The sequence below is a fragment of the Emydura macquarii genome, unplaced genomic scaffold (genome assembly GCF_026122565.2).
Source record: "Emydura macquarii macquarii isolate MOO-44397 ecotype Brisbane River unplaced genomic scaffold, CSIRO-AGI_Emac_v2 contig_1876, whole genome shotgun sequence".
Lineage (NCBI taxonomy): Eukaryota > Metazoa > Chordata > Testudines > Chelidae > Emydura > Emydura macquarii.
Genome location: NW_027132013.1, coordinates 3,559,805 through 3,581,621, shown reverse-complemented (window position 1 = coordinate 3,581,621; position 21,817 = coordinate 3,559,805). Strand labels below are relative to the sequence as shown.

At 40.6% G+C, this 21,817-nt stretch overlaps 1 protein-coding gene across 2 annotated transcripts in view; it reads right to left on the bottom strand.

The window, feature by feature from the left end:
* Nucleotides 1-14,425: 14,425 nt before the first annotated feature.
* ANO1 (anoctamin 1) overlaps nt 14,426-21,817 on the bottom strand; it is a 122,579-nt gene continuing 115,187 nt past the window's right edge. For both annotated transcript variants that reach the window (XM_067558224.1, XM_067558223.1), the window contains 3 exons: nt 20,053-20,237; nt 16,949-17,054; nt 14,426-15,005 (listed from right to left, as the gene is read on the bottom strand). In XM_067558224.1, the coding sequence (XP_067414325.1) occupies nt 14,745-15,005; nt 16,949-17,054; nt 20,053-20,237 (552 nt within the window). In that variant the 3' untranslated portion in view covers nt 14,426-14,744. The remainder of the gene's footprint in view (nt 15,006-16,948; nt 17,055-20,052; nt 20,238-21,817) is intronic.

Genomic DNA, 21,817 nt, shown 5'->3' with positions numbered 1-21,817 from the left:
CTGTTGATACATTTATGTTGTGTTACTATTGGCAGGAGAAGGGTAGCATTATTTAAATTCACTTCAGGGGAAAGGTAAATTTTAAACTCCTATTTGTTTTTCCCTAGCTTAAAACCTCTTATATTTGATTTTTTCCTTAAATATTTAATATCATTAATGATTATCATACAACGTATTTATTAACAGCCATTATACATGTAACTATTATGATACATCCAAACATTAGATTAACATTACATTGCAGTCCTCTAAAACAGTGTTTCTCAACCTTTTAAGTAGCAAGTACCCCCTAACTTATTAAAATTTTAATGAGTATCCCAACACTCTATTTTCCACTTTGAGAAATACAATCTTTTCCCCCTTTACCGCTGGATGACTGTATTTCTCATAAAGCAGGAGAGTTCTGAGTTCTGCAATGCTGTGTGGCTGTGGCAGATCACAAACCGCCTGCTGTTTTTCATCTCTTTCCTTCTCCCCTTCCTCCATATAGGAGCAAAGGTCAACACCAGCCAGTCACTGTGACCTGATGGTGGGGTCACATGATGTTCTCCTCACACAGGTGGGAACTTGTGAGGTATGAGCAGGCATTAAAGGCCCACCAGAGTGAATAACAGTGCTCCCCAGGGCCATCCCTGCGGGCCTGGGGCAAATCACACTGTGTGGGCCTCTTTTAAGATTTTTATACTGGTAAAATCTGGGGCTGTCATAGTTGTCAATTTCACTAGCTAGAGCTAGAGCAGTGAAATTGACAAGTAAGCCTGCTGGTAGAGCCCGGCTCCAGGACTGGGCAAACTGCTGGGCTCTCCGCCTGGCTTTCTGGGCACCGGCCTTTGAGCCAGGGAGTGGAGCTGCCACCTGGGCAAGTTGCAGGCAGCTGCCACCTGGCTGCCAACCCGGGAAGTTGGTGACTGCCACCTGCTCCGAGCTGGGGCGGAGAAGGCTTCCGCACAGGCTGGGACCTGGGGATGTGGGCAGGTGGCAGACAGCTGCTGTCCATCTTCAAGCCAGAGCATGGGAGGCTGTCTCTCAGCTCAGAGCCGGGGCACGGGTGGCAGCCACCCAGCTGTGAACCCAGCTCGCAGGGCGCAGGAGGCTGCTGCTGGGCTCCCACCTGGGAGCTGGGACTAGGCGGGATGCGGGTTGCTGCTGCCCAGCTTCCCAAAACTGGGGCAGCTGCCACCCGGCTTCCCAGGAGTGGGGCAGCTGCCGTCTACCTCCCAGCTCGGAGGTGGTACCGGGCGGGAAGCCAGCGGCTGCTGCCCACCTCCCCCAGAAGCCAGCGGCTGCTGCCTGCCTTCCAGCTGGGAATTGGGACCAGGCAGGAAGCAGGCAACTGCCACCTGGCTTCCCCAGAAGTCGGCAGCTGCCACTCGCCTCCCTTCACTGGGTTTTTCACCATGTACCCCCTGCCTGTCTTGCATACCCTCAGGGTAACCGTACCACAGGTTGAGAAACTATGCTCTAAAACCACACTTTTTAATTAAGCCACAAGACATCAGTTTCATACATGGGGAAACTGAGGAACAGAGAGACTAAATGACTTGTCCAGAGTCACCTAGTAAATCGGCGTCAGAGCTGGCAATATACTCCAGGAGTCTTGACTGCCAGTCCCCAAACCTACCATGCTATCACTTAGTGGCTAAGTATTGTATACATTTATTCTCTTACTTACCTGCCATCTTCCTTCCAGTTCCCAACCCAATAAAAACAGGAGAAGGGAAATACTTAACATAGCTGAATCATTTGTGTGTGTGTGTGTTAGTTTCCTGTCTCTTCCTATGTTGGAAATACAAACTTATAGTTATAAAAAAAAGAGATTTTTTTTTTAAAGTGCATCACCGTGAATTACTTTACAGGGAGTGGGTCAATTTGTGCACCAGTGTAGACCACACTCTGGGGAAAATTTTGTGCATGTGCCCTAGCATGTGAGTAGTCTCACTGATCTCAGCCTTTGGATTCCTGCTCCACCCCTGCTCAACAGAAAAGCAGCAGCCCTTTTGCTAAAGAAGCCTCTGTGGCTGCAAAAGTAAGGACAACATTTTCCCTGTGTGAATATTGCAGCCACGAGCAGTTCCAATTGAACAAGGTTTCCTCTGGAGCTTTTCAATGTTATTCCTTTATTTGGCTGAAGGGGATGCTGTTGAGTAACATACACTTTTTCCTGTCAACACTCAAATATTCTGCTTCTGCAGCCATTTACCAACCCATTCATGAACCAAAAAATAAAACCTTGTCCACCCACCGCACTCCCCTACTGCCCCCATCAGTTACTAAAACCAACAAAGAGAATGAATGAGGTTGGCTTCACATTAAGAAAATGGGAAGTAATACTGAATGGGAGCTCTCACACTAGTTTTACACCAGTAGTATAAAAATTCCACTGAATTCAGAAGAGTTACTCTTGATTGATAGTGATGTACATGCGAACAGAATCAGACCTATTGTGTTCACAGGACTGAGTATAAACAGTGACACATAATTTAATACCACAAATTAAGGTGTGTTTATTTTTTAAAGCACAAGTGCCTGTTCAGACACTTGGGATTGTTTATTCTAAATATAATCACTGATTAGAGGTGTAACTAAGTGCTTTTTATTTCTCTCACTACAAGTCCTTCCCCTCTCTGTGTGAGTCATCACCTCACCCTTAATGCAGTTGGAAGGTGCATATTTTTTTGAAATATGATTAGAAAGGGAGGTGCCCTGCCTGCTCAAACAGTGTTCTTCAGTAGTCATTTCCTTTCACAATCTGGATAATTCAACGTTGCCAATAAATGACACAGGATATGACTGGACTGGTTACTCATAGGAATTCAGAAATAGTGAATAAGAAAGCAAACCCACTGTCACAGAACCCCACCCTTGGCATTAAAAGTAAAGACTATCTCTGAAATATTTTATTTTTCTATTCTTTAAAGAAACCCTTTAATACACGATGGGTTCATGGTGCAGTGTTGAATTCAAATGCGTATACAAACATATACAAATGACAAGTTGCTTGCACCCAAAGGCTTATAATCTAGGCAGACAAGGGACACATGAAAGGTGTGGGAGGTGGATGCAATCAAATATATACCATTTTTATATATACAAATTATATACATTTTTTATACTTTAAAACAATAACAAATAAAACACACCTCCAGTCTGCCTAATTGTACCGCAACATAGTTCACACACTGCATACTTTTCTTGTGATAATTATACAGCATCTTAATCAGATACAAAGTGCACACAATCACCACAAAGTGGCTTGCAATCTGAGATCACATATTCACTCTCTCTCTCTCACTCTCTCTCTTTTTGCCATTTTCATGCAACTTTGAGGGAAGACCTTTAAGAGCAGAGGGGCCTTTCCTTCCATCTCTGTTCAGTCACTTAATAGTGAATGACTATTATTTCTTACTCTTGGCAAAAACCAAACAGCAGCAGAGAGGACATTTTGTTGCCTGCAGAGCTACATCCCTCTATTTAGCGATGCACCTGAACTAAAAGTTCAGAACCAAACATCTGTGGCTTTGGAAGAAATTTGACTCAGATCTGAAATTTGTGGTTTTTCCCTATAATGGTCCAAACCAAATCCTGTATCTGATCATACTGGAACTTAGAAGTTCTTGCTCTGAACTTTGCAGTTTGGGTCCACCTTTATTACTTCTGCTCTCTGATCTTATGGAGAAGACAGGGCACCATCACTGACATGTAAACTCCTATTTCTCTGTTCCTGATCACCAGAATAAGGTAGTGCATGCCAGTTTGTTCTGCACAGGCATCTAATTTCATATCATTTATATTCTTCCCCACCCTTTTAAATTTATATTCACTCGGCTGCCAAGTGCTCAATAACAAAGAAAGACTTTGGAGTCATTCCCACTGCTACTTTCTTTTCTCTAGATTAGTATTTTATGTGACTAAAATTTTAGACTTCCCTTGGGAACAATATCATTCTTGGGCATTTAGGCTAGCTTGATCATTGGAATTGGACATCTATAGTGTTTTTAAATGTAGAGTAGTCCCTTGCTTTGATTACACTATGAATAGAATAGAAGTCTGAATCTTGAGCAGGAGCATAATCACCATTGAGAATGAAGTAATTGAGGTAATCTATACCTGAGGCAGAGAGGAATGGTGTGTCACTGCTTTAATCCTGAGAAAAAGAACAACCTTCTCCGGAGAGCTCTTTGGAGTCATTCTTAGAAGCCATCTCTTAGAGTTACTAGTGAGCTGGTTTGTATCACTGCATCCTTTCAGTGAGTAGTCTGCTTGAGAAAGGGTTGAACAACATCTTGCCTTTAGCCTTTGTTTGAAAGTTTGAGGCTAATGGCATCCCTATTTTAGGCCATAACTCCACGGGGAAGTAATATTACTGAATGGACAAAGCAGGAATCTCACAGTGGTGGTGAGATCACTCTCTTGCCCGAGATTTATTTTCCTCTGGTAATTTCTTTGGGCCCAGGTTTTGCTTTCATGGCAAAAAAAGGAGTTCTTGCCTACAAATGCTACATTTCACCATAGCAACACATCATGGCAAACACAGCCTTTCACTTTACATAATTCAAGATTTTAACAGTTTTGGAAGCTCCACAGAGATTTACAGCAAATACCTTTACTTTGTTTACATGTATACAGGTATATTGGAGCCAAAAATATTCAGTACGTGTATAGGACAACTTGGGCATCTAGCAACACACTCTTCCTGTTCACTTGCATTACTTATAGCTCCTATATCCACTGTTAGCTTTTCACAGGAGGATACGGTAAGCATGAGCAGCACTATATCCTGCCCTATCTGTGGGTAGGAAATGTCTTTGAATTGAGTATCCTTTCATTCACTCTGTAGCACCAAATCCACAAAAGGAGAAATAACACAGAGCAGTTCTCTTAAAGTTATTAAGAAATGTTATGTGTAAGTAATAAAAAAAGATGACATTTTTAGTTCCTTGTTTACAGACTTTAACCCCTCCTCCCCCTTTTAAATGTATTTAGTTAAAGGGCTTCTTTAGAGTGGTTAATCCTAAATGTAACATATTTTTTTCCTTCAGGTCTCTGCAAAAATCTTTCAAGTAGTTTTATTTACCATCCCCTCTCCTCCCTCCACAACAACAACAACAAAAGCGTAAGTGATTATTTTTCTAAATTAGACACATCAGAGGCATTATCTCAGGACTCATAAGCAACCATACAATAAAACACATGAGCACATGTGGTGTAGAAAGGTGTTGGACTTGCAGCAAGTTCTGTGTTCTAATCTGCGCTGTGGCTTTGGCTAAGTCGTGTCTCAGTGACTCAGTTTCCTTATCTTTAAAATGAGAATAGTAATACTTTCTCATGGGAGTAATTGCTTCCTATATTATGACATGATCCTGGGGTTAGGGCATGAGCCTGGATCCCTTTCTGTTCCTACACAGACTCCCTGTGCAACCTTGGGCAAATCACGTAAGTCTTGTCAACACTACACAGTTTTGTTGACAAAAGTCAGCTGACAAAAGAGTGGAGGGGTACATTCTGAAATGCTCCTCCCACCCATGTAACTGTCTTGATATGCTGACATAATAAAAGCAGCTCAATGGGAGGCATAGGGCTTATGTCAGTGTTGTTAGGGTGACACATTGTCTGTGTAGACGCTGAGTTCCTTATATTGGCTGTTGGCTGTCACTCTTGTCAATTTCACGGCTCCAAACTGACAAAAAAGTCAGACAGCTAGAGACCCCCCACTCCTCTAGAAAACTTGGCAACATCTCCCCTGCTCCTGGTGGCGGATAGGGAGGCAAGAAGCCCCAAGTGGCTTTCCCCACTCCCAGTGGGGAATGGGGAACTGATGGGGGTGAGGAGTAGTCCGCCAGGAGCCCAGGAGCCTGTGTAGCAGCTGGGTTCCTGTCAGGGAGCTGCCAGCAGAGCTGAGAAACTGGTTCAGCTCCCCACACTGCCCGTTAGGTTGGTGGAAGTGCTTCTGAGGAGGATGTGCACCACCGACCCAGGAGGGTAGGGTGGACATCAGCCAGCACAGTAATTAATGTAGTGGCTGAATGTCGAGCTAACATAGATCGACTTATCTTTGTAGTGTAGATATAGCCCTAGTACCTCTGTTCTTCATCAGTAAACTGGGAATAATAATACTTCTTTACCTCATGGTGTACATTAAAGAGTATGAGCTGCTCAGATTTTCATATGGTTCACAGTACCATATGGAGTTTGTTATTTGTTTGAATGGTGCTTTGAAGATGAAGGGCCAGATACTCAGCCTCTGCTTTTTTCATGCAAAGCAGTCAGAAAGACAGTTTAGCTGGGCTACCTGAGGATTCCCTGAGGCACCTCTTAGCTATGCTGTGAACTGAACTAATCTAGAACTGGGTCTTGGATCAGGCAGTCAGAAACAACTCATTTACTACTTCCCCATCTCAGCTGCAACTAGCGCCTATTGTAATTGTAGCTGTATCTGATATGCTAGGCCATAAAAGTCACCTATAGTATGTCTTAGAATTATTACTACATAGAGGAAACAGATTTCAATTGCAAGCTTAATCAGCCAGTTAATTAAAAGTGTGCTAAGGCCCTGATGCAAAGATACCTAAATTCATAGATAATAAGTCTGAAGGGGCCACTTTGATCATATAGACCAGTGGTTCCCAACCTTTTTTGGCTCAAGGGCCACAAATAACATTTTTACAACCCTGAAGGGCCACCAGTCTGTCAACTCATAAAAAAATGTATTGATGGACCCAGGTGGAGCACTTTTCCATACTCCCTGCTACAGCCAGGGGGAAGGGAGCGCTGATCTCCCGTCTCCTTGGATGCAACAAGGAGCCTGTACCAGTCTTGTAGCCCTGTGGCAACATGCTCCGTTTGGGTCCTTAGGCAGCGGCTCTCTTCTGTAGCTAGCGAGAGGGCAGCGGCGGGCCTCTTTGAAAGACCCTGCGGGCCACTTTTGGCCCCAGGCCACAGGTTGGGGAACCACTGATCTAGACTGACCTCTTGTATAAGGGGCCACAGAACTTCCCTGGATTAATTGCCATTTGAACTAGAGCTTATCTTTTAGAAAACCATTCCATCTTGATTTTAAAATTGACAGTGATGGAGAATCCGCAACTGTTGTTCTGGTTAATGACCCTCACTATTAAAAATTTGCCCCCTATTTCACTCGGATTTTGTCTAACTTCAACTTCCAGCCATTGAGTCATGTTACACCTTCATCTGCTAGATTGAAGAGTTTATCTGTTTTTTTTGTTCCCCATGTAGCTACATACAGACTGCGAGCAAATCATCCTTTAACCTTCTCTTTGTTAAGCTAAATGGATTGAGCTTCGTGAGTCCATTATTATAAGGCATGTTTTCTAACCCATTAATTGTTCTTGTGGCTCTTCTCTGAAACCTCTCCAATTTATTAACATCCTTATTGAATTGTGGATACCAGAAATTAACATGATATGTCAGTACTGGTCACACCAGTACCAAATACACAGGTAAAATATCCTCCCTACTTCTACACAATAGTGCTCTGTTTAACATCCAAGGATCACATTATCTCTTTTGGTCATAGCCTTGCACTGGGAACGCATGTTCAGCTGATTAGCCACCATGATCACCAAGTCTTTTCAGAGTCACTGCTTCCCAGGATAGAGTTCCCCATCCTATAAGTAAGGCCTAACTTCTTTGTTCCTAGATGTATAACTTTCCATCTGGCCATATTAATTATGCATATTGTTTGCTTGAGCACAGCTTATTATTACTTACCACTCCCCAGATCTTTGGGTCAGCTGAGAATTTTATCAGATGTTTTCTTCCAGGTCATTGATAAAAATCTTAAAATAGCATAGAGCCAAGAACTGATCTCTCTGGGACTCCACGAGGAGCATACCGGATTGAAAATGATTCCCTGTTTACCATTACATTTTGAGACCTATCAGTTAACCAGTGTTTAATCCATTTAATGTATGCCATGTTAATTTTGTATTGCTGAAGTATTTTTTTTTATCAAAATGTTGTGCAGTACCAAGTCAAATGCCTTACAGAAGTCTAAGTATATTACATCAAAACTATAACCATTATCAAATTTCTAATTTCATCAATAAAAATACTGTTAGTTTGAAAGGATCTATTTCCATAAGCCAATGTTGATTGGCATTACTTATATTACCTCCTTTAATTCTTTATTAATTGAGTCCCATATCAGCTGTTTCCATTATTTTGCCTGGGATCAATATTAGGCAAATAGGCCCATAATTACCTGTGTTGTCTGGTTTGTCCTTTTAAAATATTGGCACATTAGCTTTCTTCCCATCTACTGTAACTTTCCCAGTGTTCCAAAAGTTACTGAAAATCAATTATCTATGAGCTCCCTGGCCAGCTCTTTTAAAGCTCTCAGCTACAAGTTATCTGGACTTGCTGATTTAAAAATGTCTAATGTTAGTAGCTGTTTAACATTCTTCTGAGTTCCTATTGGAAAGTGTTTCATCCTCATCATATGATATGACTACATGAAATAGTGTTCCAAATACGGAACAGAAATATTTATTGAACACCTCTTCCTTTTCTGCATTACTATGTACAATTCTACAATTTCTATCTATTAATCATTGTTAGGATTCTTTTAGTTCCCAATACACTTAAAAAGCTGCTTCTTGTAGTCCTTAATGTCTCTGACCATTGTGTCTTTGCTTCCCTTATCAATTTTCTACAATTCCTAGCTTCTGATTTGTATCCATTACTGTCAACTTCCCTTTTCTTAGTTGTTTGATTTATACTGAAGTCAAAGAAAGCCAAAGAAAGACTTCCTTTGACTTCAGAGAGCTTTGGATTAGGCCCTAAAAGAGGAAATAAAAAGTTAAAAAAGACACTTTTTTGGTGTCCTTTAGGTCTTTAAAAAAACCATGCTCCATTTAAATAATTACTCTCTTTCCCTAAGTATAATGTGTCTGTTTAGCTAAAAAGAAAAAAAATTACTCCTCTAATTTATTACTATATTACAAATATCATATTGTGCTTTAGTCATAAAAATAGTAACATGTGAAAATAATTGCGCAAGATAAGTAGAATAATCGTGAATTTTACGACACACGAGGATAAAAAACAAGGAGATTTCTTTATTTCTGGAAAAGTAAAATGCTTTCAAATAATCTAAAAAATGTCAGTGCTGCCACACCCCTCAAGAAGATGAAAAAGCAAATTGTTTTATTATTTGTAAATATTGGGCAACAGAAAGATCAGAAAGATCTTTAGCAGATACAGCACCATACATCACTGAAGGGTTAAAAATAAAAGCGTATCTGTGCCTTAACTTTAGACTTATCTAACCTCAAGCTATTTAAATGTGCAAAGTATTTGTAGTGTGGTATCTTAAAAACATAATGACATGGAAATCCAGAAGGTTTAGTCTTGTAATGTCAACAGAATAGGGTGTGTATAATTTCCGCTTCAAACATACAAACAGAAATTATGTATCTTTCCCACAACTTTTGTTAGCGAAAGACAGTAGTGTATTATAGCAATATTTTAAAATTTTCCAGCTAGACACTTTCAAATCTAATCTTTCCTTCCTTTAGGCCTTCATTTGCTAAGTGCACAGTGGACATTGACTTTTCTATTTCACAAATTTAGTTGTTACATTTTTGCATTCAAATTATTTTTTTGCTCCTTGGAGAAAATTAGTTTTGCATTTATTGGATCACTAACTTGTAACATTCTCCGCAGGAAGCACTCCTAGAGTTCTAACTGAAAGGAATTCAGAGTGTAGGTACCTTCATGTTATAATGCAGTACTCAGCTGAGGGAGATGTAAGTGCTACCTGTCCTCACACACTAGCCTTTAGCCCACACTGTAGCTGAGAATCACATTCATTAGTACTAACAAAGAGCGTCCTGTAGCACCTTATAGAATAACAAATTTCTGCGGGCATAAGCTTTCGTGGGCTGCAACCCACTTTGTCAGATGCATGAAGTGGAAACCAGAGATAGGAGGTAAACTTCACACAATCAGAGAGGGTCTGAATAGGGACTTGGAATGGTTATCTCATTACAAGAAGTAATTGTCACTATTCACACATTCTCACCTTCTAGTCAACGGTTGTGAATAGGCCTCATCTACCCTAACTGAATTGACTTTGTTAGCACTTGCCCTCCCCATTGTTATGTTTCTCACCCTTGGGTGTATATATATATACACCTCCTATCTCTGGTTTCCACTTCATGCATCTGACGAAGAGAGTTGCAGCCCATGAAAGCTTATACCCGCAGAAATGTGTTAGTCTTTAAGGTACTACAGGACTCTAGTTGTTTTTGCTGTATACAGACTAACACGGCTACTCCTCTGGAACTATTCATTAGTACTATTATTTCTTCCTCACTCCCAGCACTCTGGTTGTCTAAATGGAAACACCAGTGAGCATTAAGTCAATCTTTTATGACCATAATCCTTCCTCAAAATGCTATCTGAAGGGTGAAATCACAAACTTGCCTCCACTTGCACCAGGAATATAAATAGAGCTTTCATTAGCATCAGATAACTAACTGAACCCTCATCTCTATGGCACACCTACCTCCTACTTTGTCATCAGTCTCTTTCAGAAGTGACAAGTCAAGCCATCCACCAGTTAATCAGTACCTTATTGGCTTTTAAAAAATTTGCCAACCTTGAATAACATGAATACATGAATAACATGAACTGGGGTGAGTTTGACATGGATTATTTATTGTTAATGATTGTTCTTAACCTAATTGATAAGACCTCTTTAGTACAAAACTAAGGCCTTACCTTTGTTTGGATAATACACTGGCCCAAGCACAATAACATGAAACACTGCACCTTGACTTCAGCGGCCTGACTAATGTTTTCAGTATCTAATATCTCAGAACATTTCATGCTACTTTCTAGTTAAATTCTAGCTGCACCAATCAATGTTAGTTAAATTGCATTTTTGAGGTTGAAAGGAAGGAGTGGTGTGAAAGAACTCTTTTTTGCTCTAATGGAAACTCCAGTCAAAAGGCTGGAGGACATGAAGATTAAACTCCTAAACCCAACCATGTTATCTGAACAGATCTGACAACTGTAATAAGAATATAATCTGCACAATCTAGCCCTTCCATATTCTCCACTCTTCCACATTCAGAGGTGGGTTAAGCAAAGAGAGATTGGAGAGAATGAGCCAATGTTACTACTTTACCCTTTGATAGAATAACATTTTTACCTGCTATTCAAACACGTATCATTGTCAGGAGTCCAATTTAAACTATGCTAATGAAGACTCATAGGTGCTGAGCAGCTTCAGATCTGACTGAAATCAATGGGAGATGAGGGCAGTCAGCATCTCACATGAGGGGTTTACAATCAGTGCCAGTGCTAGCCCATTGGGGGCCCTAAGCAGGAATATTTTTGCTCCCTCTCCCCCACGTGCTAATAATTAATAGGGGAGCCCTTGGAGCTGCTCAAGGCACTAAGCAATTGTTTAGTCTGCTTATGCCTAGCGCTGGCACTGCTTACAATAGTGTCTGTAAACAGATTGGTTCATGTATAATGGCAGAAAGCTCTCTCAGCTCGTCACTAATGCCCACACAGACAGAGCACAGTGCTAAGAGTAACACATGAAACAATATTACTACACTTGTGCAAGCTGTAACGCATTCATTCAACTGATTTTCCTTGTCTCTCAAGTCCAACAATACTCATATGTTTGCACACAGAGTGTGGCGATGACCAGGGAATGGAATCTGTCCCACAGAAGAAAATCTTGCATATTTAAATTTATTCTGAATAAATGTTCAACAAAAAAACTAAAGCATTTACTTTTCTTAAAAAATGGTTTCTGTGAAAGATTTTTATATAGTCATCTAAGTAGTAATACAGTATTTATATACAAAATCTCATTTCAAACAATTTACTGTACAAAAGAAAAGTATAACCAACAATTACTCTTATGATTTCAGCAAATAATGAAAATGTATGACAAATATGTACTTGGGTATAGTTTTACTATTACAGGAATGTCAGTATTAAGCCAAGAACATTAGATAATTTATTTACAGTAGTAATTCCCTTAGAGGAAGTTCCCTAACATTTATCTTCATAAAAGGTGTCCATCTGTTGGTTTCCTTCTAGAACATTTAGGTTATCAGTGAATTCGATGGAGAATATATTTTCTATAAGGAGTATGGACAAACCTCTGCTTGTTTTACTCATGCTAGTAGCTCTTTTGCAGTCAGTGTGCCTATCTTGCATACAGGTACTAGCAGGCATGATGCTTATTATGTCTGAGAATAAATCAGAGAGGATTTTACCCTATTTTACTAACATCTCAAATTATAATTAAAAAAAATAGTGACATTCCTGCAAGTCAAAATATAAGATAAACAAGTGTTAACAAAATATAAGCCCTTTATTAATAAAACTCTTTGGTTGGATCAATATTTTAAATTAGTTTTAACAATATTTGGTTATTAAAATTCATTTCTTTCCACATAATTTCTCTTTTTGGTGTCTTTTTGGACAAACTACAGAAAAAATATATGAAGGTCACCACGTACATTATAGTAACACCAATAAATATTACAAAACAAAGTGTGGTATTTTTAAAGTTCTATTTTAAATCTTTAAATTACTTTGGCAAAGGAAAAAAAAAAAAAGAAAGAAAGAAAGAAAAGAGACTCCTCCCCTCCCCTCCCAACCCTGCTTATTTTCATGAAATATAAGTCTTTTGACATTTGGTTTTGTAACAAACCATACAGTAGATAGATTGGGAAAAAACTTTTGTTTTTATTTTAGTTATTTGGTTTAGTTTATTCTTTAGTTTGATATTTGCATGATAAGTGCCATGGACAAGAGAAGGTGTTAAAAGAAATGAGGTTAATTGCACCAATTTTATTAGGAAGCGCAGTTTATTACTAGACAAACCTTAAACTAAAAATGTACTGAACATGAAAAGAGTTACACTGATGTGGTCTAGATATGCATTACAGGTAAGGATTTTAGACTTATTTTAAGGAAATGTCATATATAGAAGATAAAATATTTTAAGGACCCCCCTGAAAAAAAAAAAAAAAAGTCCTATAACTGAAGTTCTGGTCCTGTAGTTCCAGTGTAGGCAAAACTTCCATTAAAGACAATAGATCATATTCACCCAGAATCTATCATTACTTTTCCTGGCATAGTCTCTGGTATATGTTAATAGTAACAGAAATCTGCCATGTTGGGGACTCTGTAGCCAAGGAAAGTGGCTGTGACCTCCCCTTCATTGCAAAGAGGAAGGGACTATAAAGAAGGAGCTGGTGGGGAGAGGTGGATTCAGCATATCCCTTCAGCAACAATGTAAATTACTGTAAAATACATGTGCTCTGATTGCTGGGAAATTCTAGGAAAAATTGTGCTGCTGTGGCTGTTGCTGCTTCAGAACCTCTGGTAGACTGTGACAAGTCCATGGTACAGTCTATGGCACTGGAGCACCTGCACCCACATTAATCATTCACCTGCAAAATGAACTTTTTGGGTAAGTGAACAGTGGTCAGAGGTGCACAGAGTTGGGATTAAGGTGAATGTGTTCTATGCTGACTTCATCTTCTTATTGTTCTGAGTGGAGAAGTGCCCCAATGGAAGACTCTAGTGCACAGCAGACTCTGCCAGCAGGGTCCTTATGGAGTCCCAGCTGAACAATAAAAAAGCTATTCCTCCTGTGCCCGGCTATGAGGCAATCTCCCAATTGGCCATTTACCCTGCACCAGCTTCAGTGTATATAGCCTAGTGACTGCAATGGGAGTTTTGTTTGCCTAGGATCTGCAGGTTCAAATCCAGATTTTGCCTGCCAGAGGATCTTTTGAAATTGAAGATGCCTTATAAGATTTATGTTGTTTCTCTTCTCCTTTGAAAGGAAATGCTAGAACACATTGTAAAACGGACTTTGCATATATTTTGTAAAGCTGCCCTGAAGTCTTTCAGGGATGGGTTGCCAAAAAGATTTACAATTATTATTATTATTATTTGAAATTTACTTTTGGTTATTTCTTAATTAATAAGCTAAAGTCAGAGTCTCAGAAAACATTTCTAAGTACCCAGGGCAAGATTTCCAATTAGGCACAGTAGGCACATGCCTAGGGGCGCTGGTGTTCTAGTGGCACCTAAACATTGACAGATTATCGCACAGGCCAACAGAGCCCTTGCCTGGGAGCCCCGGCCAATTTGGGGGCCCCACATGAGTGCAGGAACATTGACCTCACCCCCTGCTCCTCCTCTTCCCCCTGACACCCCGCCCTCTGACCAGGCTGGAAACCAGATCCCTGGGGTGAGCATATTCCCCCCGCATGGAGCTGGCTGAGCTGGTTGCCCCAGCCCCTAACCCCTTTGTTGAGCTGGCCCAGCCAGCCCCTCTCTCCCCCGAAGCCTCCCCCATGCCCAGCATGTAGAAAACATGAAGGTCAGTTGTAGACTGGGGGGGGGGGGGGGGGGGGCGTGAAGATGCTGTGCCTGGGGACACATAAGGTGTAAATTCGACCCTATAAGTACTTGTGTTTTGTTAACACACACTAAGATCCATAGTGTTATCTAGCTATGAAATATAAAAATTCCCTGCTTAACTTAAAAAAAAATCCTATCAGAAATAAAATGTGGCCCTTCATATTTGTAAGAAGAGTATTTCTCACAAAGATGGGAGCAAAATGGTTGCACATACTTAAACATTCACCTGGTTGTCCATAAATCAAGTCTTGCCCTTTAAGTGATGGCTTGTTTATCAATGGAATGCCTCGACATAACACAACTGCCCTCCTCTTCTATACATCAATGTGATACGAATGGCAGGAGGACATGCTCCCACTATGGCTCCTTGAGAGCTTGGGGCTGTGGTTGTTACAGTTTTCACCTTTTTTCATGTCCTTGTCTTTCCAGGTTTCTAGCATTTGCAGCTTTCCCTGTTCTTCTTTCATGAAGACCTCCACCATGAGAACCTTTTCTTTATGAATCTGCTGACTAATGTCCTTGGGAATGTCTGGGATAATCCAGTCCACAAAGTCACTCATAAACATGACCAAGTTCTGAAAAATAGATTTTTGAGAAAAAGTTAGCAAGGTCAAATGAAACGAGAATATATATATATAGATATTTAGATTTTTGATGTATTTCAGATAGTTCAGAAGGGACAGTATTTTAGGCTGGACTTTTCTCTGCCTCATAAGCACGTGGAAAGTTCTATGTGTCAGCTAATTAGTTTTACCATCACCTTCCCATAAGTATTAGAGAGGTAGAGGAAAATGGCTGGAGTAGGTCTTTCTGACTGATGCAGAAAATATACACTAATGAGAAGACAGACAGAAATGCTGTAGTTGGTATATGGCTGTTTATGCGTCACATTAACAGTGCAGGAAAAATGACTAAGTAGGCTGAGAATTTTCTGATGGAACAGTTTATTGTTACAAAATGTGATTTGACAAAACAAAACACTTCATGGAAACATAATGATTTTGTCAAAAGTTTTGATGGGATATTATCAGAACATTTCAATAAGATTAAAATTTTTAGTTTTGACTTCCATTTTGATATTTATGTATTCTATTATATGAAATATTTTGTTTAGCAAAAAATGCAGAGATTTCGACTTTTTACTCCACCCCACACCCGCATTTGAGAGGAAATCAAATTCTGAAATTTTGGCATTTCCCATGGCCAGAAATTCGGTGTTTGGCCTGCTCCAGAAATGACTCTAGATGAAATTCATTCAGGGCCAGCATATCAGCCTATGTATCACTTAAAGCAGGGCTGGTTTAAAGAATGTTGAGGCCTTGTGCTCTATGGAAATCGGAGACCTTTATTCAAATTAGGCCCAGTGACCCCACAATTCCCCTGCTGTCATGACACAGGGGTGGCTGAGCAAAACCTGAGGGGTGCTGTGACTCTGCTCTAGCTTTGCTCCAGCTGCTGCCAGAGCTGCATGACATGAACAGAGTGCCGCTCATCAAGCAGCCCCAGCCCACCCATACCTACCACACACAGAGCCCCGAATGCACCTCCCAGCCAATACAGACCCGAACAACCAGCCCCCTCTTATTCTGACAGCCTCCCATCCCAGCAGCCTTGACATACACCCCCCTCAATGCAGCCCCCAATACCACAGCCCCACTGGCCACAACCCCCAACATCCCAGCCCTAACCTCTTTCCCCTAAAGATGCCCCATTCCCTCCACAGCCCCCACAATTCACTCTACTGCTCCCTAATATTCCCCACTTGCCTCCAACCCTTCACCCCCAGCCTATATCCCTTTCCACTCACCCAACAGCCCACCAACAACTTATCCCAAGCCCCTCATCCACTGCCCTGGGATCTTTCTGGGTGCTCACCAGTGGTCCCTCCCATCCCACTCCTCCCGTGCCGGCTCAGCGCTCTGCTCCTGTCCCAGGCTAGGGAGGCTCTTCCTGATCCTGGCTGCCCAGTGACTCCGTCTGCTCCCATTGCCTGCCCTGCACTCACATGACAAGATGGATGGGCAGTCAGGCCACATTTGAATGACTGTCATTTCTACATGCCACTCAAATTTGGCCCATCACAATGCAACCTATCCAAATCTGGTGAGCGGGGGTGAGGCTCCCTGATGTTGGAGGCCCTGTGCAAGTGTACTGAGTACACATTGTTTACTCCAGGTCTGCCACTTAAATCCTTCTTAACGCCTTTGGAGGATTTAAATGGGACCTAAGTGATGCACGGGCCTTGTGCCTCATCTCCTATTAAAGTCACTGGTCTATCTACATTGCAGGTGGTGTAGGGAGTGCTAAATTTCCTTGTGGGAGATACACCCTCTGGCCATTCAGTGGTTTTGCATCATGCTTGAGAAGGTTGTGGAGATCAGCGCCCTCAGGGAGGAATTCTGGCTGGTAAATGATAGCCAGTGGAATCTCACCTCTCAGTTAAGGAATAGTTGTATGTATGTATATGTGATGTCTCTTTCCTTGCTATGAGTCTGAAAAGATTTAGATCAAACAGTACCTGAAAAACTATCACAAATGCTAATCTTGCTGCCAGGACAGCCCAGAAATCCTTTGAAATTTCATACTTGTTTTCAGACCACGGCGGTTCTCGGTAATCTTTGTATCTGTAAAATAGGACACAGTAAATCAAGAATGTTGTTTTAAATGTTAACACAATTAGGATTTAGTACTGAAGATGCATTAAACACTAATTCAAACCTTCTTGAAATAAATCACTCTTACAGATTGTACAGTCTGTTTAAAAATCCAGCCAAATGAAACAAAACTGAAAGCCTGCCACAACTTTGAAATTGTATGTGGCTCAAAGGAAGAAGACTCTTAAATATTTATGCTTTCTTATCAGTATGAACAATATAAACTCAGAGAGGGGCTGAGCTGCAAAATTCAGATCACAATCTGAACTTCTTCCAAGTTTGGGAGGTATTTTATGTTTCAGACTCAGCTCTAAGAGCAAAATACTGATCTCAGATTGATATGGTGGATCATAACTCCAGTATTTGGATTTCCACACATAGGAAGAGCAGAAGATTGGAGTCAAGCTCTTGCTGAGTGGATATGAAAGGAGCATTTCATCCTAGCATTGGTTTATATGTTTTATGAATCAATAATATATCAATAGCAATTTTCTTTTGTTTTTAAAAAGTAACCTGACCAAAATTTGGAAGAAATTTAAACTAGCACCATTCTGACTATTATATATTTATGCAGGAATTTATATCTCCGTAGTTTGAAATATGATTTTATAAGAAGAAAGGGAGAGTGAGAGAAAAATGAAATGGGAAGAAAAAAGGGACTTGTGGGAAAAGGAGAGAAGAAAACAATGTGTATTCGGCCATGAAGCCTACTCTTCCCTTCTAATCATAATTCTTCAATGAAAACATTTCAATCAAACTGGTATTTCTTCCCTCAAAAGACATCACCTCAGGGATACAGAAGAAAGCAAAGGTAGGCAAGATTAGATAAGTTTGCTGATTCTAGTTAATTTTCACTTTCATGTCACAGGACAGGTGATTTCTAATTTCAAGTGACATCTTAACAAAGTAACTTTTAATTTCTTCCACAGTTTGTAAATAATGTTAAGAAAAACTTTGCATGATCTGCTTTTTTTTCTCTTCTCAATTTCTGTAATTTTCCAATAGAAACAGAGCAAAATCCTACATTTTTTTCCCTGTAATGTCTCAATTTTTTGTCCTTATCTTTGCTGTTTTAATTTCTTTAATTGCTGCTTTTGGCTTTGGTCCCCAATTGCAGGCTTTAAGAACATTTTGAAACTGGTGCATATCTAAGTCAGTCTAGGCAAAGAATGAATTTCAATGCTGACCCAGATTTCTTGGGAAGCTGAAATATTCAGCAAGAATTCTCCTTCAAAAATGCCAATAATATGTAATATGTAGTTCCATGTATATTAGAATTTTAGATGGGCCGAGGACCAAGGACTTAATTCTGTCAGTCCTGAAGTCAATGGGAATTCCACACAAGGAGGGATGGCAGAATTGGGCTTATAGGTAGACAAGGATGCCATTATCATCAGCTTGAGCTACTGGATAAACTGGACAGGTAGATCTTGAAGCTGTGTCATTGCATCAATACGTCATGATTAGGTTTAGCAGAATTCAATTTTTTTTTGGTCATTTTGATGATTAATATCAATTATTATTATTATTTTAAATAATTTATATTTGTAAAGTTGTGGGAAATTAAAGGAGACAGGGTTTGAGTTGGAGTTAGGGAACGTGCTGACAGCAACGTTGCAGGGAGTTCCCAACACTGACAACTGGGCTGCAAGAGCCAAAGGTCCCAAGACACCAAAGCACAAAGTGCAGGCAAGGCTGCAGTGCTGGCCCAGCAAAGCAGAGACTCCTGGCCAGGGCTTCAGGGAGGACAATAAGTCTCTCGGCTACGGGGAAGGCCACTCTGCTGTTGAACAGTTCTGTTTGGGAATGGCCCTTGTTCTCCTGCATGGTTAGTGAGTGAGAGAGCAGAACTGCAGATGTCTCCCTGCATGGTTGTGGGGCAGATGACACCAGATCCCTGCAGGCACACGTTGTGGGGATGGCTGCAGCCAGAGCAGAGACTCCCAGCCAGGACTGCAAAGAGGAGGATGAAGATGAACACCCGGTTTCAGGGGAGGTCACCTTGCTGCAGAATTGCTCCATTCCCAGGCCAAAGCCATTCAACAGTGGGGTGAGGTACAGAGAGGAGGCAGCACTTGTGCTGACTGTAACCAATGGATATTTTTCCCCATTGATTTCAGTGGGTCAGTTGAAATGGACGTTTACCCACTATCGATTTAAATTGAATCCGGCCAAGCTTAGTCACGATGCAATATTGTGATACCTTGGTACAATGTCCTCTTGTTGCCCCAAAGCTGTGAAGTGACTGCATTAAAACATCATGTCACAACACATTATGATCTGATGATATTTTACAAGCCTCAAAAATATAATCATGGAAACACCTCAGTAAAATGGCACTATCCTGGAAATATCATGATGCAGAAGATACTAATTTGATTACGAATATCTCCCTCTAGGTCTGGAGGTGATGCGGAGGCTTTTTGATCAAGCAAAGGAGAGAAGTGCCTTGCACTGACCAGCCAGCAGCTTTAGGTGATTAAGGAGTGGTGTTGCCCTGTCCTGAGTTGGAAGGAGGGTGGCTATGACTTTGTAAAAGTGGATGAGATAAATTCCTAAACTCACCAATCACGCTAGATCCTGAAATTGGATAGGAGAGTTCCATACAATGTGGGTTTTTTTTTTGTCCCCTCCTCTAACGCAAATAGTTGGTAAATACTTTGTCAGTAATAAAAACTTTGCAAATGCCCTGACAAGTACTTCATATTAACATGGTAAACCTCATTTCCCCAAACTAAGCGATGTAGATGCTCCAAGTGCTGTGGTAACTGTGCCTACATGCAAACATTTCAACAGTAACTCCTCTACACATAGGATAAGGAAGACCAAGCTGCCAATAGAATGCAATAGGACCTAACTCAGATAGTATGTGGCTATATAACGATGAGTCCCGCCAGACACATGAAGAAGCTAGTATCTCCATTCCGCAGGGAAAATCATTTAAAATGGCTGTCATTCAGGAGAGTACCTGCATATCTGAACCTCGTAGCCAAGTTCCATAGGGTCATTTGGAGCTGTTCCTTCTTGAAAATCGCTGACATTAAAAGAGGAGAGCGTATGGTTCACGAAGCCATGCATGGTGCCATTCTCACTGTACATATACAGGTACACGAGGCGTGGAATGAAGTCGGATGTGAATGAGATCACAAATGCCTAAGCCATAAGAGTAAAGAATGAACGCAGTATTCAAGTAATGCTCAATTGATACTGTACTCAAATGTATCTTCCCTACATAACGCTTCTGAGTCAAAGAAATGTTATGCAGTGGGCAGATTCAGACAATAAGCCTAAATCTGAAGCCCCTGGGATGCTAAGGATACAGAAACCCTAACAGTGCATCAGTATGATGTTTACTGCACAAACTCCAGAGCTGCGTGGTGTCGCATATGAGTAGTTTCATATTGGGCTGAAATCTCTGTGCAAATAATAACTTGAGCTCCCTGGGGAATCCAGACATTGCCCCCTTTTTCATGATTCTTTCCCCACCACCCTTATGTAACACAAAACCTCGATCCACTCTTCCTCTAATTCCACATACACATGTACTAGGCCTGGACACATTACCTTTTCTGTTCCCACTTCAGCTTCTTCCCAACCCCATCACAATCCCTCATATTTTGTGTGTAGGGCAGATAGAAAGAGAAGATCGCAGATTGAGCTTTGGGCCTTGAACATGGGGGATTCCAATAAAAGACCTATGAGTCTATGAGATCTTGCAGAGAGCCTCAGGTTTGTTTCAGCTGGCCCTGCATATCAGATAATAGCTGATTACAACAAAAAGGGAACAAGATTTCCTTGTAGCAAAAGCTGCTAAACCTTGATAAGCCATTATCAAATCCAGGCACTGGAGTTTCCTTAGATTTTGCTTTATTTATTTTTTTTTGGGCGGGGGGGTCTTTTGCTGTTCTTAGATAAACGTCTAGAATAAATAAATAGCAGGTATTTTTCTTATTAAATACCAGTAATGTTTTCAATCTATTCTCTAGCCCTTAGATTTTACTGTGCTTTCCTGTTTTGTATTAATTTTATTATCTATGGCCATACAAAATAACTTGTGCAACATTGCAAAAAAGCAAAACACCATGCTGTTTCCCTCTGCTCCAATTACAGCTGGTCCCAGATGGATTGTATAAATCCTGATTGATTGCTCTGGATGTACTTTTATGTGCTGCAAATAATTTATAGTGAATCAACTCTTTAAATGCCCTCTATAATGTGAAAATCTATTAATTTTAATGAGGTTTTTAACTAGATCAAAATAAAAGGGCAAGCATGTTGGGTCAGATGGTTTGCTTTACAGTCACTAACATTTCTTATTCTCCTCAGTTATTTAACAGGTTTTATAAATAAGCGTGATATGCAAAATGCAAAGACAGCCAATTTAGTTGTGTTCTCAATAACTGGTCTTTCTCATTTATTGTTATCATGGAAGAGATTGTAATGTGCATGCAGCTCATGTATGTGCAGTACAAAAAGTTTTACTGATGCTATAATAGAAAACGGAGAGTAGATAGATTATAGTAAGGAGAACAGCAGTGGGTAATGACTGAAGAGAGAGATAGCAGGGAGGAATGTGGAAGAGCAGGAAAAATTTTCTAAGGCAAAAGAAGAGAAACTGGAAAGAGGAGAAAGGGGAAAGTAAAGGCAACACACCAAAATGTAAGATCGATGGGGAGCTACCTCTGCTAGCAATTCTGGGTGCTGCCTCTGTGAGACTTTCCTGCTTGGAAATA